The sequence below is a fragment of the Bombus pascuorum genome, chromosome 6 (genome assembly GCF_905332965.1).
Source record: "Bombus pascuorum chromosome 6, iyBomPasc1.1, whole genome shotgun sequence".
In the NCBI taxonomy this organism is placed as follows: domain Eukaryota; kingdom Metazoa; phylum Arthropoda; class Insecta; order Hymenoptera; family Apidae; genus Bombus; species Bombus pascuorum.
In genome coordinates, this window is record NC_083493.1 from 15,229,116 (window position 1) to 15,251,419 (window position 22,304).

General features: G+C 40.5%; 1 protein-coding gene across 11 annotated transcripts in view; it reads right to left on the bottom strand.

The window, feature by feature from the left end:
* The window catches only part of LOC132908064 (uncharacterized), a 92,658-nt gene that overhangs the window by 8,742 nt on the left and 61,612 nt on the right, over window positions 1–22,304 (bottom strand). For 8 of the 11 annotated variants that reach the window (XM_060961667.1, XM_060961663.1, XM_060961666.1 and 5 more), the window contains 4 exons: window positions 21,364–21,447; window positions 20,490–20,573; window positions 19,896–19,931; window positions 18,670–18,726 (listed from right to left, as the gene is read on the bottom strand). In XM_060961667.1, the coding sequence (XP_060817650.1) occupies window positions 18,670–18,726; window positions 19,896–19,931; window positions 20,490–20,573; window positions 21,364–21,447 (261 nt within the window). Of the gene's footprint in view, window positions 1–18,669; window positions 18,727–19,484; window positions 19,845–19,895; window positions 19,932–20,489; window positions 20,574–21,363; window positions 21,448–22,304 lie in introns of those variants that run through there. The other 3 variants (XM_060961664.1, XM_060961671.1, XM_060961675.1) reach the window with 2 other exon arrangements.

Here is a 22,304-nt window from a genome sequence, read left to right on the forward strand (position 1 = left end):
TTTTATTTTATTTTATTTTTATTTACCAATGAGATATAACGCTTTAGCAAATGTCCTTCAGGACAAATTGTAAAAACCAAAATAAAATAAAAAAAGAACTTTCGTGAGCCTGTCTACTGTCGGTCTGATTATTTATTGATTCTACAAGAACGTAACGAATATCGTTAGTTTCGTTAGATAGATAGCTGTTTATTATTAGTTTCTCGTTAATTTATGCGTTTCGCTAATCTTCGTGTACCGTTGCTACAAATTCGTTAAATTAACCAAACTGTTGTTAACTAGTGTATATCAGTTATATATAACGCACATAGTCAATATAAGATAACGCGCTTGTATAATTAAAGTTATACTCAATCTCGCCTGATATAACAGAGGCTCGATTATGAGTTGATATATTTGAAGTTAGTATATATGAAGATCAACCTGCTCCTATTATCAAATTACGGACGAAGGTTCTACTATTGGATTGGCAACTAAGTGATTGCGGATTTTGTCAATACCACCTAATGTCAAAGTCCGCAATCACTTAGTTGCCAACCCAATATATCTAAAAACGACGATCGACGCGTTCAAATGGAACTCGCGCTTGAATTTTGCTGCTTCGCCGTGCTTTCCGCGTATGGATAGATCGAATACGCAATCTCGCGCAAGAGAGTTCGCGGCAACAGCAACGTTCGCGCCTCTTCATCGTGATTCGAGGAAAGGTGTTGGGTAAACATCGTGGGCGCCCGACGTGGGCACATCTTTGGCCTGGATTTTGCCGAGCTCGTATTCGCCGCTCTTCGATCAAATAATTTAATCCAATAACCATGCGAGAACGTATAAAAACTCGAAAGAACAGTTGTTTCCGAAGATTGCGTCATTTGGTTAGGTCAGCCTTGCAGAATGGGCCTCGAAATGAAAACTGCGGAATCGCTATCTAACCGACTAATCGCAAGCAATTTTTACATCAGAGTTACACGCACACTACTAGTAATTAAGTTAAATTTATTATGAAACTATTATGAAACTAATATCGTTCGTTTCTTACAAAATATCACGTCGATTCGTGAAAACGCTGGTATTCGTCCATTTGCCCCTTAACGACCGTATCCGTGTTAACACGACCTACTTTATCGATTGAATTTACGCGATACTAGGAATCCTCGTATCCTAGCTACGATAAAGCTTACTGGACGACACATCCCCGATTTTATTCCACCAACTGACACCACAGGAAATCCTTGCAGATAATGTGTTGCGTGTTCGTAAAAGACTGGGAAAGACGGGAAGAAGATTCGTAAAGAATTGCAAGATTATAACGCATCCTTATGCACTGCACCGTGTTTCCGTTTATACCACATCATAAATAATATATAAAAGCCAGTTGTACAAATCTAAATTTCCTTTATAAAAGTATATCGCCTTGCGACCAATACCGAACACAGTTCTCATAATTTTCCATTCCATCGTTTTCGTACGAGTTGTGAATAGTTTTTAAGGGAACCATGCTTTCTATAACATCGTTCTTTTGGCAATTTAATCACGGTACGTCTAAATCTACAACAAGATTCGGGAACTTTTTAGCGATTTTCGCAAAATAATTCGATCCTCTAGGATTTACAAAAAATATCAAGACCATATCTTACAAGTAAAGCGGCAATATTATTAGCGAAGTTTTAAAAGCGAGAAGCTACGAGTTATCCCTCGCACGAATCACAAGCTAATCGATTATCCTGTTCGATGTAAAATTCCAAATTGTAAAATCAAAGTCTAAAATTCGTAATTTCTCGATTCACGGCCCGAGTATCCGCCAAAAAACGTCTGGTTGATTGATCGAGCGAGGAGAAAAAGGTAACGCGCGAAACGATTATCGGCGATCGTTCTATCAGCTGATTCACCGATCATCCTACTAACCGCGACACACATTTTCATAGAACTCTGATCTTACTGAATTTCTCGGTGATTTTCCGTTCGAGTAAGCAAAATCGGATTGTTATTAGCTTGAACGGAAATCGGTAGTTCGAGCAGGTCGCGAACCGGTGCGTTTATCAAACGGTTGCGCAACGTCGTTCGAGTTTTCTTTCGCCACGGTGTCCCGACGTCACTTTCTCTTCTCTCGTGGAAAATTATTACGTTCCGTAATTTCCGCCGGACCCGGCGGCGCCGCGGCGCACCGACATCGCGCGTATCCGGTTGGAATGTAAGCGGACAGATCGTGCAGGTGGTAGAGGTGTGACCGAGCACTGAAACACCGGTGATTTTGCAATAACGGCCGATCGAAGGTGTTGCAGGTATTCGAACAGAGCGGTTGTGGTTGTAGAAAATCCGACGTTTTCGCCCGATTCGCTTTCCACCTGCTACGATATATTTGTAGAAAGGTACAGTAGTTTCTCGTTTGTCCGACAAGTCGCTGAATAAGATAAGTTTGCAAGACCGAACAATTTCGATAATAGAAATTCGCTAAATGTCTTCTCTGCGTGTTGTTACATCGAATAATGAAACTACGCTCCTCGAAATGTCTTTGTCCAATATTTTTCCATCTCTCACGATAGGGAGATCGATACTTTGTAAATATTCGAAGAAACTACGAAAGCACGTACTCCCGTAATGTCAGAATCGAATGGAAAGACAGTTTTGACGCGAAATTGATCGACGATGTATATCGAAAGTAAAAACTTGCTCTTCCGTAAAACATGAAAAATATGACTCATCGTGTCTTTCACCTGTGGTCTTCGTTTATTTTCAAAGAAACGTCGCGTACCCTACATGTACGTTACGTGACAAGACGTAATATCGAGGGAAAGCCTACGATTTCGTAGTTAGTTAGGGGAAGGAAGGCGATGAATCGAGCTACCTGAGCGTTGTCGTTACTATTCGTTGCTACGGAGATTATCGACCAAACTGACAGCCACAATTATTTATTATCACTGGACGATTCGGTCGAACCGCCACTATATATTCCGATGAAGATTAACCGTCACAGACGCGAAACGTTGCTGCTTGTTATTCTTGGGAAATTTCTCGCGTTTCTCGATCAAAGATTACTAGCACGAGGTAAGCGTTGCGCGTTGGTTGGACGTTGACGCGAAACTAACGATAAAAGTACGATAACAGGCTGCAGCAGCTTGAGATTAGATCAGTCGTCGAATGTATCGACGCTCCACATCTTCTCGTCGTTAGCAAGATCCGATCCAGGATCGATCTCAGTGGTCCACGAGCTGCCTTCTTCCATGCCAGTTGGCCAGTCGCGTATCTTATTGTGTCATCATTCTCAATTTGCTTTATCGCTCGTGCGCGCACCGTTACTTTTGCTCACGCGAGCAAAAAACACCTCGCGATTAACCGAAATCTTTCGCTTTTTTTCAAGCACCACGACTCCTTAGCCAGTGGAAATTTCAAATCGATCTTTATCGAGTTTAGGTTCGATGTACAGCGAAAACAATTTATCACGAAAGGTATCATCTTTTACAGGAAGACGAGATTATAGGCTGGAGAATTGTACTTTTTGAGATGATAGAAACTAATAACTTTTAAATTACGATAAATGAAAATAAATGAAAATTAAAATTAAAATCGTGACAAATATATTTTTGCTGGCTTTTTCATTTTGACGTTACTTCGTGATTAAACAGGAGAACTATTTTAAGACAAGCGATACTTTGATATAACGAGGATATTTTAAAGCTGTCTGCAAGAGTATGCGAATAAACGCGTTTAATTTAAAAATCGAATAACGAGACAATTTTCACGCGCGATCAATCGACATCGTTTTGAATCATAAAACTGCTTGCCTGTAGAAGATAGAAAATGTGATTTATCGAGTTGCTGCTCGATATCCTTCAAATATAAGAAATAAGTAGCTTGACGCGTATAACCGGCAGTGTGCGTCTTTTAATAAGAAACTCCACCTAACGAAATTTTCTTTTCTCCGTACGCGCTCGTTGATCCGCGAAGATTCGAACTGGAAGGTAATCGGCTTCGTCCGATGCCGCGGAAAACGAGCGCGGCTTTCACGGAAATGGAAAGTAAGGCAAATCGAAGAAACTGAAGAAACCGTAGATTCTCGACACTGAAACTAGTATCGTATCGGCGCGATGATTCTGCAACCGTACGTCTCATTAACGAACCCTCGTCGACCAATTTCGCTTTCTATCGGGTGATTCAACGTTTCACAGGAATTTCCTTTGCAAATCAACGACTTCATATTTCACAGTGAAAACGCACGCCCATACGAGATTAGAATCGCGTTGTACGTTCAAACTTTGAAATTCAAAGGCCGACCGTTCGATCGGGAATGTCGAAGCAGGTTGGCAGGATGTTGGAAATCTGGCACGCCACGCTACGAGCGACGTGCTCGCGTTTCCGTGCCATTGTCGCGCGATGCAGAGAGGGGCGAGGCGAGGGAGAGAGAGAGAAAAAAAATACGCGGAAAGAGAGTAGACCAGTCGAGGAAGGAGCACGAAAATGATCCACTGCTCGCGTGAAAATGCATCATACCGCGACGAATCAGGAGCGTGGACGTTCGATGATTTCACTGCGGAACCTCTCGCGTTCGTTCTACGATACTGCACTTATCGTGTCGGTTCGCTGAAAACCGATAACAGATAACTGCACGCTTTGTACCGATCTCGCATTCTTCCTACGTTAGCGCGCGTAACTTTTTGATATTTTTTATTACTCGAACGCTTGGAAAATAAAATTCCAAGCAAGTTTCCGTTGCTTCGCATGTACAGTCTTTGCAATTTGTTCGATGTCAGTCGCGTTGGTTTTTCGATCAACGCCCTTGGATAATAATTTGAAAATTGTAGGAATCATTACGTAGCAGACTTTAAGTTAGGTGAAATTATCTTCCGATAATTCAGGGGTTTTAAGCGTGATTCCGTTACGTAATTTACCGATGATCAAGTACCACGCGATAAAAACTTTCTTCGTACGAAGAACAGCAAATTTAGGATACTTTTTACGTGGCAATCACCTTTCTTCGAGTTCCTAACATCATTAAATATGTTTAATTTTATTCGTATGATCCTTTCGAAACGAAATGTTAAATTTCACACGTATACGCGTATCACGCTCTTACGTCGCTTTTTGAGAAACTAATGACATTTTTGCTTTCCGTCGATACCTCGCTCGCGATATCGATCTCCGTGTTACAAGAGGATCGTTTCCGTACAACGATGTTTATCTCTTCGAACGAAACTCGACCTAAACTTTCCAAAAGATAAAACGTGGTAATCTGTAGAACCTGGCACGAATCGGCGACAAATTGGCTGTTTAACAGACACTTTTCTTTCCTCTGTAATTGGACGGATTGAGAAACGAGCGTGAAGAAAAGGCGCGAAGGAAACAAAGAATCGCGAGCCGAAACGATTCTAAACGTCGTTTCACGGGATATCGCGAAGACGAGGAAAAGAAACGCGAGGACAACCGGGTCGAATTCACGAGCAACGGCCACTTATCCGCGAGCACGAGCGATTACCGCGAGCGCGCCGTGGTTTTCTTCTCTTTCTTCTTGCGACCTCGGTCACGCCGTGAGCGCGTCCTCAAGAACTCGTTCCGAGCGAAAGAGAACTCGCCCTGGCGTAGTGACACGCACGCGGAATACGATTTAAGACTCGCCTAGTTCTCACGGGGCCGAGCCGAGCCATTTCGTCATACCGACCGGTTAATTGCGTGCCGACCCTCTGTTTCAACGATCAAACGTTGCCGCCGTACACCCTGTTTTCCACCTTTTCCCCTTCCCTTCTTGCTACGTTTTCCCTCCTCAACGCGCCCCTGAAATATCGCTCCCTCTTTGCATCCTGCGAAACTGTGGTAGCGCCCAGGCGCCAAAATCAACGATCCATCAACTCGTAATCTGTTGATCGAACGTTCGTAATCGATGCTGGACTTGTCGATCGTATAGATCTTAATATTTTTTAGGCATCAGGGAATAGCAACTTTTTCGTTGAAACTTTGTTCGGGACGAGTTGACGAACATTTGCAGTGAATTATAAACATATTTAAGCAAAAGCGACTATTGTAGTATTTTACTATATTATTATATGTTATTATATCGCGAATACGAAATTAGAAATGTCGAAAACGGCGTTGATAAAAAGGAGAAGGTCTTCGCGGAATTTCATTGTGTATTGTACGAATTTTGTGATAAAAATTGTGATAAAAATAAAAATTACAAGACGAGATAAGGTTCGACAGATGATAACGTTTACTAAATATTATTCGTTGAGGAGCAATGGCCAAGCGATATATATTTTTCCGATTCATGTTCGTCGTTTTAATTGCCACAAGATGAGAAACTGATAGGCTTCCGGTAAAATCAAAATTGCAGAATTGCTACGTACTTCAAAAGTATTTCGTTTACGTACTTTTAGATCGAAAAATAGTAAGCAGGTACAAAATGTGAAAAGAAAGAATTTGTAGCTGTTTCCCCTTAACACCGTTTTACCTCGGATTACCCTACTTTTAATTACAAGACGAATTATCAGACTTTCTTCATGCTAAATGGTCGTCCACGTGTCTCCCAAAAGAAAGCGACTCTTACGGTCGATTGAACGAACATATCGAGGACATCCATTAGGCGAATATGCTCGACCGTTTCACCTATCAAACACCTATCGGAGGAGAATCTTAATTTTAAATATCAAAGCTAACGATCGATTTTGCGTGTAATCCTGTGTACATTGATAGCGTGACATATGGACATTTTCTGTTTATCGTAAACCCATTTTATATCTATAAAAACAGAAAGAATTTCTTACAATAAGAAATATATAGATACCGTCAGACTTTGTCGATCGGACGGAGATAACGAAATTTATTTCGAGAATAATTTATCGTCTATTTTGAAATTCTTTTCCAGATACTCTGAAAGAATTATTTAAAAAAATGGTGAAAAATATATCACTGTCGATAGATAACTTTTCATTTTGATTCAACATACGAAATACAACTGTATCGCTCGCGGAATCACCTGACAAAGAAGTTACCGTGTATCTTGAAACTTCTTTTTCGCGCGATGCGTATAGTTCAACGATGCGTTCGTCTGTGTTACGGGAAAGTGAATCGAAACGAAAAGCTAAAAAGAGGAATCGATCGCGAAGATACAACGACGGAGTAACGTGAGATACGTCGTTGCTCCGCCGGATGAAAAATCTTATAACTAGTCTTATGTTTCAACCTCTGGCCTGAGCAGCGGTTGTCTCGTTTTTCAGACTCGCACCAACGACTTCGCCTAGTGAAACGAATACAAAAGTCGCTTTCGACGATGCTAGAAAAAGTTTCCCGACAGCTTCTGTCGCTGTCCCAAGTTTTGCTACGATTATAGACCGTGCGAAAAGAAGGATACATACACTGTGACTATCTAGAATATTTACACCTATCATGAAAGATTTTTACGAATACATCGCGTGTATTAGACGAAACATTTTGAAATTTCATTAGCAGCGTAATGAAGCAAAACTATCACGATTCTATCTAGCGGGTAAGATTCGAGAGCAATCTGAAAATGTACGTCGAAATTACAAGGTATTTATTCATTTCGGATCGAATTGTACCGAGTCATCTTGTAAATAGAATTTCGAAATCGTACACAATTGGAAATTTAATAGAAAAAGAGGGGAAATACATCGCCGATCAATTACTAATAGGACTGACTCCCCTACAAAACAAATTAGGATGTTGTAAAAGACAGGTCTATAATTTAGAATCTTCAATTTACCGGTTTGCTAATATTATTGATAGACCGCGGACATTTATGCAAATTCATGTTCCTATGAATACAATTAAAGAAACGGTACTTGGATAGAAACTTGTCTTAGTTATTAGATATTTCAAAGAGTATTACTCTTTGGCTGTTTTATATATCTTTGCGTTATATTATGCGCATTGTGTGCATTTTGTATCTGCAAATTTTCTACAAACGCATGAAAATCTGCAGTCTAATTACTATCGTTGATGAATTATCGTGCAGGTAATAAGGTAATTTTTTATTTTCGTCTATCGCGCGAACAATCGTACCGCTTTCGTAAAGACCTAATAAATAATAGCTTTCTATAATTCCGTACGATGACAATCTCGAATGTGGCATAAAAAAGAGAAGAAAATAGAGAAGAAAAAGACGAGATCGTCGATTTGTTCGTGATTTCTTTCTCCGATCCATGGCTCATTAAGAGTGATACTCTTTTCTGCGTTTTGACACCCTATACTTTCACCTATTCAATTTATCGATGCTAACGAGCGAATCGTCCGAAAGGATTAGAGCGAGCTTTCACGAAATATTTCAAATCTATGGACGATGATCGATAGCATCGAATCTCCACGAGTTCTCTTTTCGTCGAAACGGATAATGTCAGTAGATTGAGCAACGGTCCTCTTACGGTTCTTGCGATTCCAAAGGTTTCGCGAGAGAAAATCGCGCCAACGATGAACCACGTCCCGTACGAACGTGGTCCGTACGACGAATCCGTATTCCGCGGCCTTATAAATATTTAAATCGCGGCTGAACGAGGCACACGGAGTCCACGAAACCCGGTAAACACGCCGTGAAGTCAACGACACGGCTAAAACGATCGTTTCGTCGATCTTTTTTAGTAGCAGCGTAACCATCGCCAACCTGTCCGTTAAACGAACGAACTATTCGAAGGAAACAACGAAAAGACGAATCGCAGTAGTAAAGAGAATTAGTTTAACAATAACAAGTTACATTTTGAGTATTTGAAAAACAAACTTGTTGACCGTTGGTCGAAGAAACGACGAAATTTGTTTTGACAAAGATGCCGTTATCGTTACTTATGGAAATTTCTTCCTCGCGTGATGTGCGAAATCAAAAAACAAGCTTTCTCCAATATATATGTACATATATGACCTAGTCGATTTGAATATCAATGTGGGTTTAATATAACGTATAATATGGTTTGTTAAATTTCCGCATCTTTTGACGAATATCGAATAAAATTGTTAAATTTTTAATTTCGTAGGTACGCAAGCGATCGTTTTAGCCTTCGAGGGTTTGATATATGGGCCACGTTGCACTTTCTGTTCGATCTATTGACGCTTTAATTACCGTACTATTGACGGTGCACGTGACTCGAGCTAAAGGTTGCACGAAAACAGCGCAGCACTCAACGTGTTCTATTACACTGTAATAGCTTCCTCGAAGCTTTATCACGCGAAACTAAAATTTCAATTTCGCTTTTTAATCTGCCATGATCGTTTTTCTCTTCGAATTCATAGACACAGAGTGTACTCTCTAGCCAAAACAATTGAAATCAAAGAATAACGTTACTATGATTTTCATACTTATTTTATAAATATCCAAACAGTGCCATTTCTAAGTGGCATTTTAATTGTCAATAAAACGTAAATAAAATTGAAATTTCCGATATAATTTAATTCATCATTTTTCAGAAAGTTTCTCCATTGTTAATTCGAGGCTCAACCAATCTTGTTGCTTCATCGACGCGGAAAAAGAAGATAATTTCGAGGATAATCGACCAAGAAGCCACGAACGTCTGAAAATCGTTTTGTTTTATCCAACTTTTCCAACTGTTATTCTTTTTCACCATTCTCTCGCCACTTTGAAGAAGATGGAAAGATATGAAACGTTGGTTGGAAAAAAAGATTCGCCGAACAACTGTTACAAAATTAAAAAAAGAAAAAAAGAGGAGGAAGAGACGGAGCGGCGGCCGTTCCATCGAGTGCGTACGTTTACTGAAGCGAAGGAAAAGGAAGTACGAGGAATGGAGGAAGCATGCTAATTTCCATCGTCGGCTCGTACCGACACCGAGAGTCGTTTATCTGCCTTGGAATTGACCGATCGATGCGGTCTGATTGCCAAACGCGTTGCACCCGCTGCTCCTGTACCGCAGGATGCAACGATCCTCGAACGCCGTTGCGTTTCGCGGCAATACAATCGCGAATTGTCTCTATTTTGACGTCGAACTAACTATTCCGCTTTCTAAACGACCGTTCAAACGGATTGGAACGCGTGTACCGTTCGATTCACGGGTGTCAGATTTAGGAAAGCGATTTTGGAATTAGCGCGCTCGTTACCATTAAAATATACACAGACGAAAGTTTTCGAACACTCGTGAAAACTTATTTTGCATATTTTATACATGTTACACGAAACGTTTTATATTACACGCGATACGTAAAGTTTGAGCTACATATATAGAAGATACAAGACATTTAATCGAAAGACAATTTCGAAAGCATTCGACAAAGAGCACAGAATTATTTAAACGATCGATTCGACCATAAATCCCATCTCGAATAAAGAAGATATAGAAAAAATGGGATGGATCTTTAAGATTATCTTTCTACTGTTTTGTCATATAAATCGATAGTTTTAAATCGGTATTTTTATACTATCACATTTTGAAAATCACGAATTTTAAGGTAAGTTGTTGTATAATAACCGCGTAACCCATTCACAGGAAAGTTTGCCCACTTAATGGAATCTCTGCTATTGTAGTTTCCTATTCTTATCATCCCTGGATTATGCGCTCGATAGATTTTCCAATTAATATTATTTCGTACACATTGGTGGATAAAAGAGCCGATAATGGATCGATCTAATCGCGATAAGTATCTAAGCTGTTTATCACAGGGAAATGGCTTTAAATGGTACATGTATCAAAATTCATCGAACACGTTATCAATAAGATACCGGTTTATCGCGAAAAAAGCAATTGCAACGAGTGGCTGAAATTTAGAAAATCTGTATTTTGAAGCTTCGCGTGTCGTCCTTACAAATACTTAGAAGCACTCTCGTACAAAGTCCTCCTAATCAGATAAGAGAACTATCAGGTTATTCTGAAAGTTCGTAACGAAAATTTCAGCTCTGATACAATACGTATTTCTCTATTATCTTTCGCCGATACACCGGCTTTAAAACACTATCCTTTCCGTTAATCAATTTCGTCTTTGTAATTGCAACGTTTAACGCGCCACTTAGAATCGATACTTGTTCCAATTCGGTGTCCCGTTATCTGGCAGAACTTTGTGAGAAACAGTCATCTATCAAACTCAAGAAATACACAAAAGAATATAGGGACACAGTCAAGAGCACTGCCAACTTGTCGAACGATCCAATAGGATATTCAATTAAAGAACGTCACGATCGCTTCCACTAATCGAATGTAAGAAAATGAGAGCACACCGTAAAAATACGTCCAGTAGCTGTTCGATCATCGAAGCTATTCGAGCGTCAAAAGGCCTCGTGATCGAATTAAAAAAATGAATGCAGCATTTACGATAAAAGGGATGTCGCTACGATCATTCTCAGCAAGGAAAAAAAAAATTCCGGAAATAAAAAGTACACCATAAAAATGCACTCGAAGTAATCAAAGGAATTAAAGTTACTCGATCGCCATACGCGCGATGTTTCACGGAGAGACGGATACTTATCGCGAGATTTCCACCAACACGGATTACCGTTCTTCACCACCGAAAATGACTTGCCGATCGGGACAACGTGATTCAATCCAATGTGTGAACACCATGGAACGATCCGCACGAGTGTTTACTACGGCGAGTAACCGCGTGCAGTCCGACGGATACGCTGCCTTCGAACTGAACCGCCTCGACCTTCGTGTCCGGTGCGATCGATCGTAAAGTAGGCGGCGAGGAACCACCGAGCGAAGCCCTTCGCGCGAAGCCAGCAGAGAACGAAGCGGAAATATAAAAGGCGTACAAAGACGACAGAGAGAGGGAAAGAGAGTAAAACACACGCGTGTCGCGCGCGGAAAACGCGTCGTCGTACTGGCCGCTCGCGGCGACTCTTCCTCTTCGGCTCGCTGACTTTCGGCGCGGGTAGAAGTGGCAATGCCGGTCGTGGAGGTAGCACAGGTGACAGGGACGTAATCGCACGGTCGAGCGCCACAACTACCATTCGAAACAATCGCAAGCGGAATCCGGGAAACCGGCAATCATTCGGGCTTTCATAATTCTGTTAAAACAGGTAAACCTGGTCGGTAACGGAGCTCGGGCCGACGACCGAATCTCTGGGATACGACGGCGTACAGGTTTAGGAAAAATACGCTGGCGAACGAAAGTTGTCGTTATTGTCGTTTAACGTCGTATCAACCGCTAAGGTGTTTGCGCGTTTATCGTGGAAAATTGTATTGTATTTATTACGAGCGATACGCGAAATAGTTTTCCACTTGCGTATATAATTAGTAGAATTTACCATGTTACCGTAACCCTTGCAAATAGTTTCGACTTTTACGTACGTACGTACACGCTTCTTAAGATCTTAATCCGGCGTAAGCACGACATTGTGACCGACTAAGCGTTCTCTTGATAATTTAGATTAATTATCACGTTCGATGTAAGACCAGCAAGTACGTACATTTTTAGATTCGTGTTAAACTTTACCGATATAATCGCGACGATCGTGTCCGATCACGGTGCCAATGACATTACAAAATGTTTTATACAACGCCTACGTGTGTACAGGATTTGAAAGATTTTCGAGGAGCACGATGACTCGTTCGAACGTCAAGTACATGGTAATCAAGCGTAATAGAAATTTGTAGAACGTGGAAAGGACGAACAGTATGGAGCTTTTGCTAGGATAGCGTGGAACGCGAGGCAAATCCTATTCGGATACGTCACTGAAGACTAATGACCCCCGACAAGAGAAAAAGAGGGACGATGCACGATCGAGGAGACTGATCTACGAGGAATCGGACAAGCAAGCGCGGTAACGGTGCTACCAATCTTGCTGCTTGCCAGCTGTTCGTTCGAGCACCATGGCACGAAAGCTCCCATCGCGTTCCCTCCACTTCTGTCACGCGCTCTCGTCGCTGTCCTCTTACCTAGACATTCACTTCGCCCTGACAAAACGTTTCGACACCGCGAAAACGTAGCAGAATCTTCGGTGTTTTTTCGCTAGGCCAGCGTTTAGAAAGCAAACAGCGGCTCCTGTGAGCGCGTTCACGCTCGATCAGGATGTCGCCGTCGCATTTTCTTTCTTCGTGTCTCGTTGCTTCCCCTTCGTCGTCACTGACCTATCGTAACCGTTCCTTTCTCGTCGCCTTGGTCCTTTCATAATCGATCGGTGAACCGTCGCGCGACGTAATACCTGGAAACCCGTGGTTCGGAGCACGTTGTACCGTTTCTTTTCTCTTTTTCCCCCCATTTTTCTAAATTCCTTTTCCGACGTTGGACAGGGAAACTCGCGCGAACGAACGTACCTCGTACAGACAGAAAGAAGTTCTTTTCAGACGGAATGCTGTTCTTCTTGGGTTTAAAATATACGAGTAGACCAGTCGCTGTTCTCTGTGATTATGCCACTTGCCGGTTAAAACCAAGTGTGTTAATATCAGATAGTTGAAAAGCATACCGACGAATTCGATTATATAAGGTGGAAGAAACGAATAACATTAGTTTAGTTGTTACGTTGCTGGTTTAACGGAATTCGTGTTAGTCTGCTAATGTCATCCACGTTTTCTATAAATCGAAAGGGACGACGAAATTATTAAGAAATTTAATCTCAAAATCAAACGCGTAAATGGATTTGATACGAACATTGACTGGACGATATATCGAATTTAAAAATAGCAAGAAAAAGACCTTCGAATCACAGAGTCAATTCTACGATTACGAAACGCGGTGAATAATATCGCGCGACAATGAACGAAGGAAGAAAGAGTACTTCCTATGCTCGTGTACCACCTCGATTGATATTTCAGCTCAACGAAGTATAGTTACTTATAGTTTAAGGTTACGATCGTCTACGATTCCGTAATCCTGATGCGTCGGTGAAACCAGCAAGAATTTCGGAATATCCTGTCGCAACGACGAGTCGTGCGATGCCTTCGTAACGTTTCGACGATAATACAATTTTCGAGGGAAACTATCGCGGAAAGTAGAAATTCGGGGGAAGAGCAGTGGCACGTGCTTTCGACGACGACCTCTCGTTTCGAGATCGGGGCCGGTACGCGAGCAGTCGTACCAATTTATCGAATAAACAGAGGCGGAGATTTTATTCACCGAGCTAACGGTACCGCAGTTCACCGCGAGGATTTGTAAGGATTCGCCGGCCTTGCTGGCATTCCGTGACGAAAGCAACGCAGTGCAATAAATGCCACGCAAATACCAAACTGACTTACGAACCTTCTGCCAAGCTCACGAGCAAATGTCAAAAGCCGTGCGCTGATACGGAAAAAGAGCGTTTCATAAATCTTTCGTCGGTTATTCCGATGGACCGACCCAAAAATATCACAAATATTAGAGAGCGTTCCGGTAATCGTAAGATGGAATAATATTTCTTCGTTTAACGCTTCGTTTTTGGGGAAAATCGAATTTGAAAATTTGTCAAGCATGCACAAACGTGAGTGATTTTCAACGACAGAGGAACGAACAATAGACGTTATTGTACGAGGAAAATGTAGGATAACATTTTTTATACCGTTCTATTTCCGAGAAAATTAAATTTGGAAAATACATCGTATTTATTTTCTCGAAGATACCGGTTTACAGATCAAATAGCCGTTGTAATACGTCAATCGCTGTTTTACAATTTCCTATATAAGCCATTTTGACGAAAGGCATCCAAATAAAAATGTATAGTTACGTCAGCTGCACTTGTAATTGTTAGATAATTGTATTGACGCAACGTATGCGTCGATAGCAGCGAATGTCTTGACGGAATTATCCCTCGATCGGAAATTTGTATAATCGTGGAACTAAAAGATCAATGAATTTATAAAGACGAATAAATTTCAGTTATATTCGATCTTAGTCCTTGCAAATGTAAATATGCAAATTTAACAGGAAGGACCAACATGTAAAAATATAGAGAATTTCTAAATAAGAAATTGTTATGTCCCTTGCGATCTGGTAGTTAACACATATTCTCTGGTTAAGAAAAAGACAAGAAAGTTCATAGGGTTCATAGGGGAGCGATATGACCAACGTTAGGTATATCCTTAATAGGGACAGAACATCAATGGTTGGATACTGAATCAAATCATAATACCAACTAAATAACGCGGTCGAGTTACCCAAGTGGCAACAAAAAGCTAAAACCGAGATATTTTCTAGTTTCACAAGCGTTCTCTCGTTCGATTGAAGCCAAAGTACGAGCCTTTTTACGTAACGGACAAAGAAAGTTCCACCTCGCAAAGCGGTCAAGCAATTTTAAGCGCTCGTTCTTTCTATCTCTCGACAAAATACGTACAGTGACTCGTTTTGAGCAATGAAATTCTATTTATAAATAAAAGAAAGTTACGATCATAGCTGTGACAAATAATTGCGTGTTACGACGATACAGAATGTTACTAAATATTATCAAACATTTCCAATGGTATCGCGTTACTACAGGTACTACTTGTAAATACCTCAACAGTAAACTGTACTACCTGCTGCACGTTTGTATTACCGACGTACAAACTTACTACTCGCTGGGTAACTAGCAACAGGCAACTCTACTTTCCTGTGTATTACCGACCGTATCTACTTAGCGCCGCATCGTCTAACTAAGTAAATACAGTCCAGATGTCATTCAAACATTATATCGAACGTACTCATTCGACGGTGAGTACCAAATTTGAATTTCAAACGCTTGAGAAAATTTAAAAGCGAATGACAAAAGCTTGTTTCAGTATATAATAAGAAAAATATACGGTGATTTACGCGATTCTTTACGAAAATAACGTAACCTGCAGGTGCGCTAAAAGCCTGACGAAAGCCATCAGAAATAAAGAATTCTATAACATCGTCAATTCGCTGATAATTTTTAAAACAAGTAACTTGCAAAGCCCCGTGATACGATAATCGTTAGACCGCAGATATTTATGCAAATTCATATTTTTATTATTTATAATAAAAGAATTGAAACCCGAATAAAATATCGTTTTATCTATAAAACATTGTAAAGGCTGTTATATTTAAGATGTTTTATATACTTTCGCATATTATATACATTTTTTCACCTTCGAGTTTGCCCATAAATGCATAAAAATCTGCAGTCTAACGATAGTATAATATTCTGAACTTGCATGTAATAACTTCGACTTCTATATGACGAAGATTGAATTTGCAAGAGATTAGCACAACGAGGTCGTGCTTGGAATTTCATACGGACAACAAAATCTATTTACATGTGTGACGTGTCGCGAATAGAACTGCAAATCGGCAACGCGTTGCAACGAGTGCAGTTAGTCATCGCGAGCGCGGCCGAATGAAAACAACTTTGCCAGTCGCGACAGAGGCGTAATACCGTTCTCTGTCGGTTTTCCCAATGAACCGAAAGAGACCTAGCTGGGGGAGACTCGAAGCATTCGACGGCTCGATCCTCGCTGTAACGAGTGTTCGGGCCAAGTAACGGTAAACGCCATATCGCGTCGCTTTTATATACTGTCCTATTCATAGTGCGCTCACTCTCGAACGTATATATTTTTTATTTCTCTCTCTCTCTCTCTCTAAACAACTATTTGTAATTCCCAAGTACGATCTCTGATCATCGAATTAGAGAACACATGCAAGAATTTCAATTCTTTAATTACAGTGTCCCATATACATGCTATGCCGAACAAGACGCGCAACATTTCGTTCGAGAACTTTTTTCTATTTATACTTCACTTTTACTCGAGGAATTTTTCGTTAATGAATTCCTTCGAATATCATTTAGAATATCAGAAGTTTGGAGCAAATATAAAGGCTACGATAAATGCTAATGAGATTACGATACACCCGAGAGATAGCAGAAAGTCAGACATTACGTTTAACGTCCAGCAATCGCTTCTTTATCGATGTAAGCATCGATTTATCTTATTGAAAAATAAAACCTTTTCGTTAACGAATCTTCATCTACATACGACCGCTTCCAATGTTTTTGAAATAATTATAAACGAAATTTGTTCATGCCTGTTTCATTGGTTGGCAGAAACTTGTAACAATCCTGTTCCAATTCCATCGAATTCTACACGGAATATATCGATTGACAAAACCGCTGCAAACTTTTCGAATAACACGTTCGACACGTTAGTAATGAGCAAATCTCGCTGCTAAAATTCAACTCTTCGTTTCACAGGGTAATACGAATTGTAAAAATGAAAATTCTTCGCGTGGTCCATATTCGACACTTAGCCTCGAGAATCTAATCACTTTCAAACGCTTCTCGGATATTCAATTTCGAATATTCACGTTCAGACAACTTTTCTTCGTTCCCTCGCTCTCTTTTTGCTTTTTCTTTTTTCACCGTGTCAGACGCAACACGTAGCGACGCTTTAAATGGTTCGCAGATATGTAGGCTGCCACTACGAGCGAGCAAATGCGCTTAAAAGTAAACGACTGAATCGGATAAAACCTAACCCACTTCTTTTAACGCGCCACACGTTCCTGGAAGCGTTTTCCGCTGTGGAGGCGGCCGGGTTCGATTTATATACGGGTACCGGGCATTGTTTTAACGGTTTGTCGTGTGTCGCGAGCCAGACAATAAGAGCAGAGATTCGCGATGGAACAGCCGGAAATAATAGCGGTATGGCACGCGGGGAAGCGGAGCAAGTCCAACGTGAGAGACGCGCGGAACAACGAGAACTCCCGTAAAAGGCACTTAAAACATTCTGTCAGCGAGCGCTCTGTGGTTTCGTTCGCAGAAACGATTTTATTTCGTTCACAGAGAGAAGCGAATACCAGCGATGGGATTGAATTTGATGTAACTATTACAGGAGATGAACGAAGCGACATGTCGCGCTTTTCTATTTTTTATAGGAAATTAATTTTTAAACGTAGTACATTGTCAATTAATCTCCGATGTCTGCAAATTAATTGATTTTCCAAGTAAATACGCGTTTTTCGATCATTTTCGCAATTTTAGAAATATCGTGTGACTTATACCAGCAGCTTTTATAGAACTTTGTCGACTGTGTTCTTGAAACTTTGAACCAAACACGGTCCTTTTATTTTTAGCTATTTTATATTAAAATATTCCTTAACAGTCACAAGGTAACACGAAAATGAAAAATCTCAACAAAGGCGTAATATCGTGGCTTTTTCCGGCGATTTTCATACTTATACGGATCCCTTTAATAATCGAATTGCCATTGACTCACTCATAGAATCCTTTTATGGCTACGTCATGTGCGCGCTGACTAATGTTAGCTAAGTGTCCACAATCTACAAAAAATATCACAGTTATGTCAAGAAGTATAACTGTTTTAAGACTTACGCGTAAGAATGGAACGCACACGAACGTAACGAAAGTTTTCTATGACGAGTATCGAAATATCTTCGCGAGCTACCGTGTTTGCGACGTTCCCGCACTCATCGCCAACGAAAACCGTGCAGTCGGTTACTTTACAATTTCACTGTTTAAAGATCTGCCTAACAAAACGCTGGCCGGTAGCACGCGAAAAATTGCTTTCGACGTTTCTATTTCCAGCCCTCGATTCGTTTCGTCGTTCGTTTGGAACGTTACGCGCTATCGGTGAAAACGTTTTTCCAAGTCGTTGGCGCCATAAAGATGAAAAATACGAAGCTACGTGAAAAAAAATCGACGAAAATCTACGGTTCTCTATCGGTCACCATTCGCCACCTGTTGCCCGCTGAAATTCACTGCTTGATACTGATTTACGATTCGACTATTAATGGAATATCCCGTCTGCCTTTCGCAGTTGGCGCAGCAAGACGAATGGCCGGACCGATCGAGATATCCCCAGAATTAAGAAGACTCACCTTCGCTTGATTTTCTTCTCCGTTCTTATTCTGCTTCTCGAAGCCGATGAAACGATTCTGGAAATCGAGAGAATCGGAAATTAACGTCATAGCCAAACCCAGGAAATATAGTACAGAGGATCGTAGCGAATCAATCGATTACGCTAATATCAACGATAAATATCAGGACACATGATAACAAAAGGCACGGTATTTTCCTTCTCTTTCGCGCGGTAAATTTTGCAATATTAAAATTATAACAGCTTTTAAACAAGTACTTTAACGTGTTTTTTTTAACGTATATTGAAGGCTCGAAAAAGATAACGTTAAGGGAAAAAATCCTGTGTCTCCATGCTACTCGTTTTCAACGACTTGATCGATTTTGTCCTGACATACGATATAAGATAGCAATGAATTTAATATAAACGAGATACTCTATATATGTTTTATAATGCAAAATTCTAAAAAAAAAAAAAAAAAGAAAAAAGGAAAGAAAGAAAGAATTTGTCAACATTTCCCGATAGATGTAACGAATGAGTGTCCTAATATTTACGACCAATAACGCAAGTATCGTCCTGACGGTGTGATCGAAAGTCGAATAAATCAACCGCTCACTCAACTACACGTATCGTTATTTTATTTTATATCTCTTTTTTTCTTAGCAAAATAGCGAATCGACGTTTCCGTCGATGTTATCTAAACATTCCGGTGTCGTGGCTACACATCAAAATGACGTAACGAATGAAAGTATATAATGACGAGTGTCGAATGTCACCGGTCTCGTATCTCTGAAACTCTCAGCAGAGAAAGTTCTTCACCGAGCACTTCCTCCTTACCGCTGTTATCTGTTTCCGAAAATTCGAGACGACCGAATTCAACAACTGTATTTTGTTCAGGAATTTCCTCAGCGGTCTGCGACGCACGTCGGCCATGTTATATCGGCAGTTTTCCATACGCGAGTTACTTCACCGGTAAACTTTCATACTTTCCACGGATCTCAAGAGACACACGAATTCGATCGTTTCTTATTTGACACGGATCGCGAAATCGAGCGTTTCCTGTTCGACAGAAATCGCAAAAGCGATCCGCCGAATAAATAACGATCTGCGCGAACGCTACGCAGTACAGGAAGCTCGTTCACAAGTTGACAAGCGCACATCGCGTACGCGACTAATCACCGAACCGCTAAAGTGCTACGCGATCACACCGATACTCGGAACGAAAAGTGTTCATCGTTGCTATCTTACCTCGGCGGTTTCCTGCTGATAACGTTCACCGACAGCCTGAAACGCAAAAACCAAGTGTGACACGAGATACGACAAATGGTAAGGAACAGTACGCGTGGAATCTAATCCTTCGTTGTATAGGCGAATTCTTTCTTACAACTATCTACTTTGCGATTGGATATCGTTTATCGCGTCACGCTATTGTTGCAAACAATTATGTATTGTTTCAACGTAGGTAGAGATCCGCGAGAGTAAAATATAATTGAAAAAAGCAGATTCACAAACGGTAGAGAAAAAGCTGTGGTGGATTTGGAAAATATATAAAATCTCGTTGTACGAAGGATCGCTCAGGGTCTTAATTAATTTTTGTTGCCCCCGTTCTCATCTTTTACCGCAACGACTTTCTTTCCGGTCTTACTTTCATATCGAGATAAAAGCTCGCGGAAAAATTGGTGTCTGCCGCGCACGAGGTCGATGAACGAGTAAAAGTCCCAACCCTTTCCTCTCCTACGACCCTCTTTTTTATTATCTTCTTTTCTTTTTTTTTATTTTGGTCTCTCTCTTTGTTCTTTTTTCTTTCCTTTACCAGATTTAATATGACGTCTCGATACTCACGTGTATGGTGCTAGTGGTTTCCGAGGAGGTCGCCGAGGCTAGCTGGTTCCGGTTCTCTATGACCGTCTTTATTTGCTCGAGCACCTGCAAAGGAACCGCATGCACACTCGGTAATTATCCACTATGCTACCTGTAATTATCGTTTCTGCAAACCCCATGGCCTAGATTTCAACGCTGACGTCTCTATTAAAACGTTGAGAAAAAAAGGAACCTCTTTCGCGAAACGACCATTTCCGCATTAACTAACGCTTTTACGGAATCTTCTCTTTCTTTCGTTTCTTTTCGTCTCATCCCGTTCTTCGTTTCAGCAACGAACATTTACTTATTTATCGACGATCAAACGTTAGGGTAAAAGATACTCCTACTTTCATCTTCCTTTCTTTCTTTCGTTCAGCTTTGTTACGTGTTTCACTGAAATTTATTTTCACGATTAAGTATTGGAACGATACTTTCCTTTTTTCACTTTCTTTTATAACTGAAAACAGCAGGGGAAGAACACGACGAGTCACATTTTTCATTTTCTTTTTCTTTAAAGAAGCAGTTTTAAAATTCAGCAGAATATTGCCAATTGGTCTTGTGTTTGTCTAACTTTTGCATAATTAAAAAGAATATTGCTTATCGTGATATTCAAGTATACATTGAGGAACATTAAAACATTGGAGATATTAAAACAATGTTTCTTTCAACAACTAATATTCTTGGTTTTTTCCTTTTTCATATTAAAACATCCCTTTTTATCGCGCGATCTGCATATTTTCCTTCGATCTGCATTCGAATTCGTTTACCGGTAGAAATTTACGCGGTGATCAATCGTACGAAAAGGAAACATTCGTGGGATTTCAATGTCCGTGTCAGAAAATGTAAGAAAAATTACCCGAAGAGATATCCTGTGCCTCTGCACGACGTGTTGATTGTACTCCTTGTGCTCGATCTCGTTGCTCTTTCTCGTTTGCCTCCGCTGTAAAATAAAGAAAGAAATGTAACGCCACGGTCACGACACGCTGTGCTGCTTCCACGTGTCACATAGTTTTCCATGAACGCGAAAACAATATTCGTGACTTTCCTCGAGTATCAGAACGGAACGCGAGCGCGGGCGCCGCTTTTTCTCTTCGCGTGGAACGCGAGTAGAAAGGATCTGTTCGATGTTTCTATGCTTCGGTCCTGAGGAGCTTCCGAGCGCAAAACGTTCGCTGCTCGCTTTCGAACGAGATAGAAATTTTACTCGCGGTCTGTAAATTCACAGATGTACAGAGATCGTCAAAGAGCTAATTCCCAAGAAATATTTTACGGCTGGCTTCGGCACACCGAAATACGTCTTTGTCTTCGAGTTACAGCGAATTTTACATAAAGACACCAGCAACAATTCGGTTTAAAGGGCAGATTCTCGTGTGACGACAATAAAAACGAGTGATTTTTATAAATTTTTTTTAAATATCTAGTAACTATACGAGACTAGAACTTTTTTAAATAGATAGTAAATAGATAGATAGTTTCGAGGCACAAATATAATTTCTTTATTTCAGTTCTTTTTACTGTTTAACAACTTTTTAAACTGCAAGGTTTAATAACTTTTTAAAGAATGGGTAGGAATAATAACGAACAATAGGTAATATGTTAATAATAAGTAATAAATGAACCTCTTTGTTTCTAAGTGATAGAATCTTGTGTCAATTTTTTAAAAGTACGGACTAGAATGTTGTTTGAAGACGTATCGGTCATCGTTAGTTGCGTAATTTACAAATCGAAGATACTAGCGTTAATGTCTCTCATACCACCTGTGCCATAAGTCATATTTATGCTTGTCAGTATACGAAG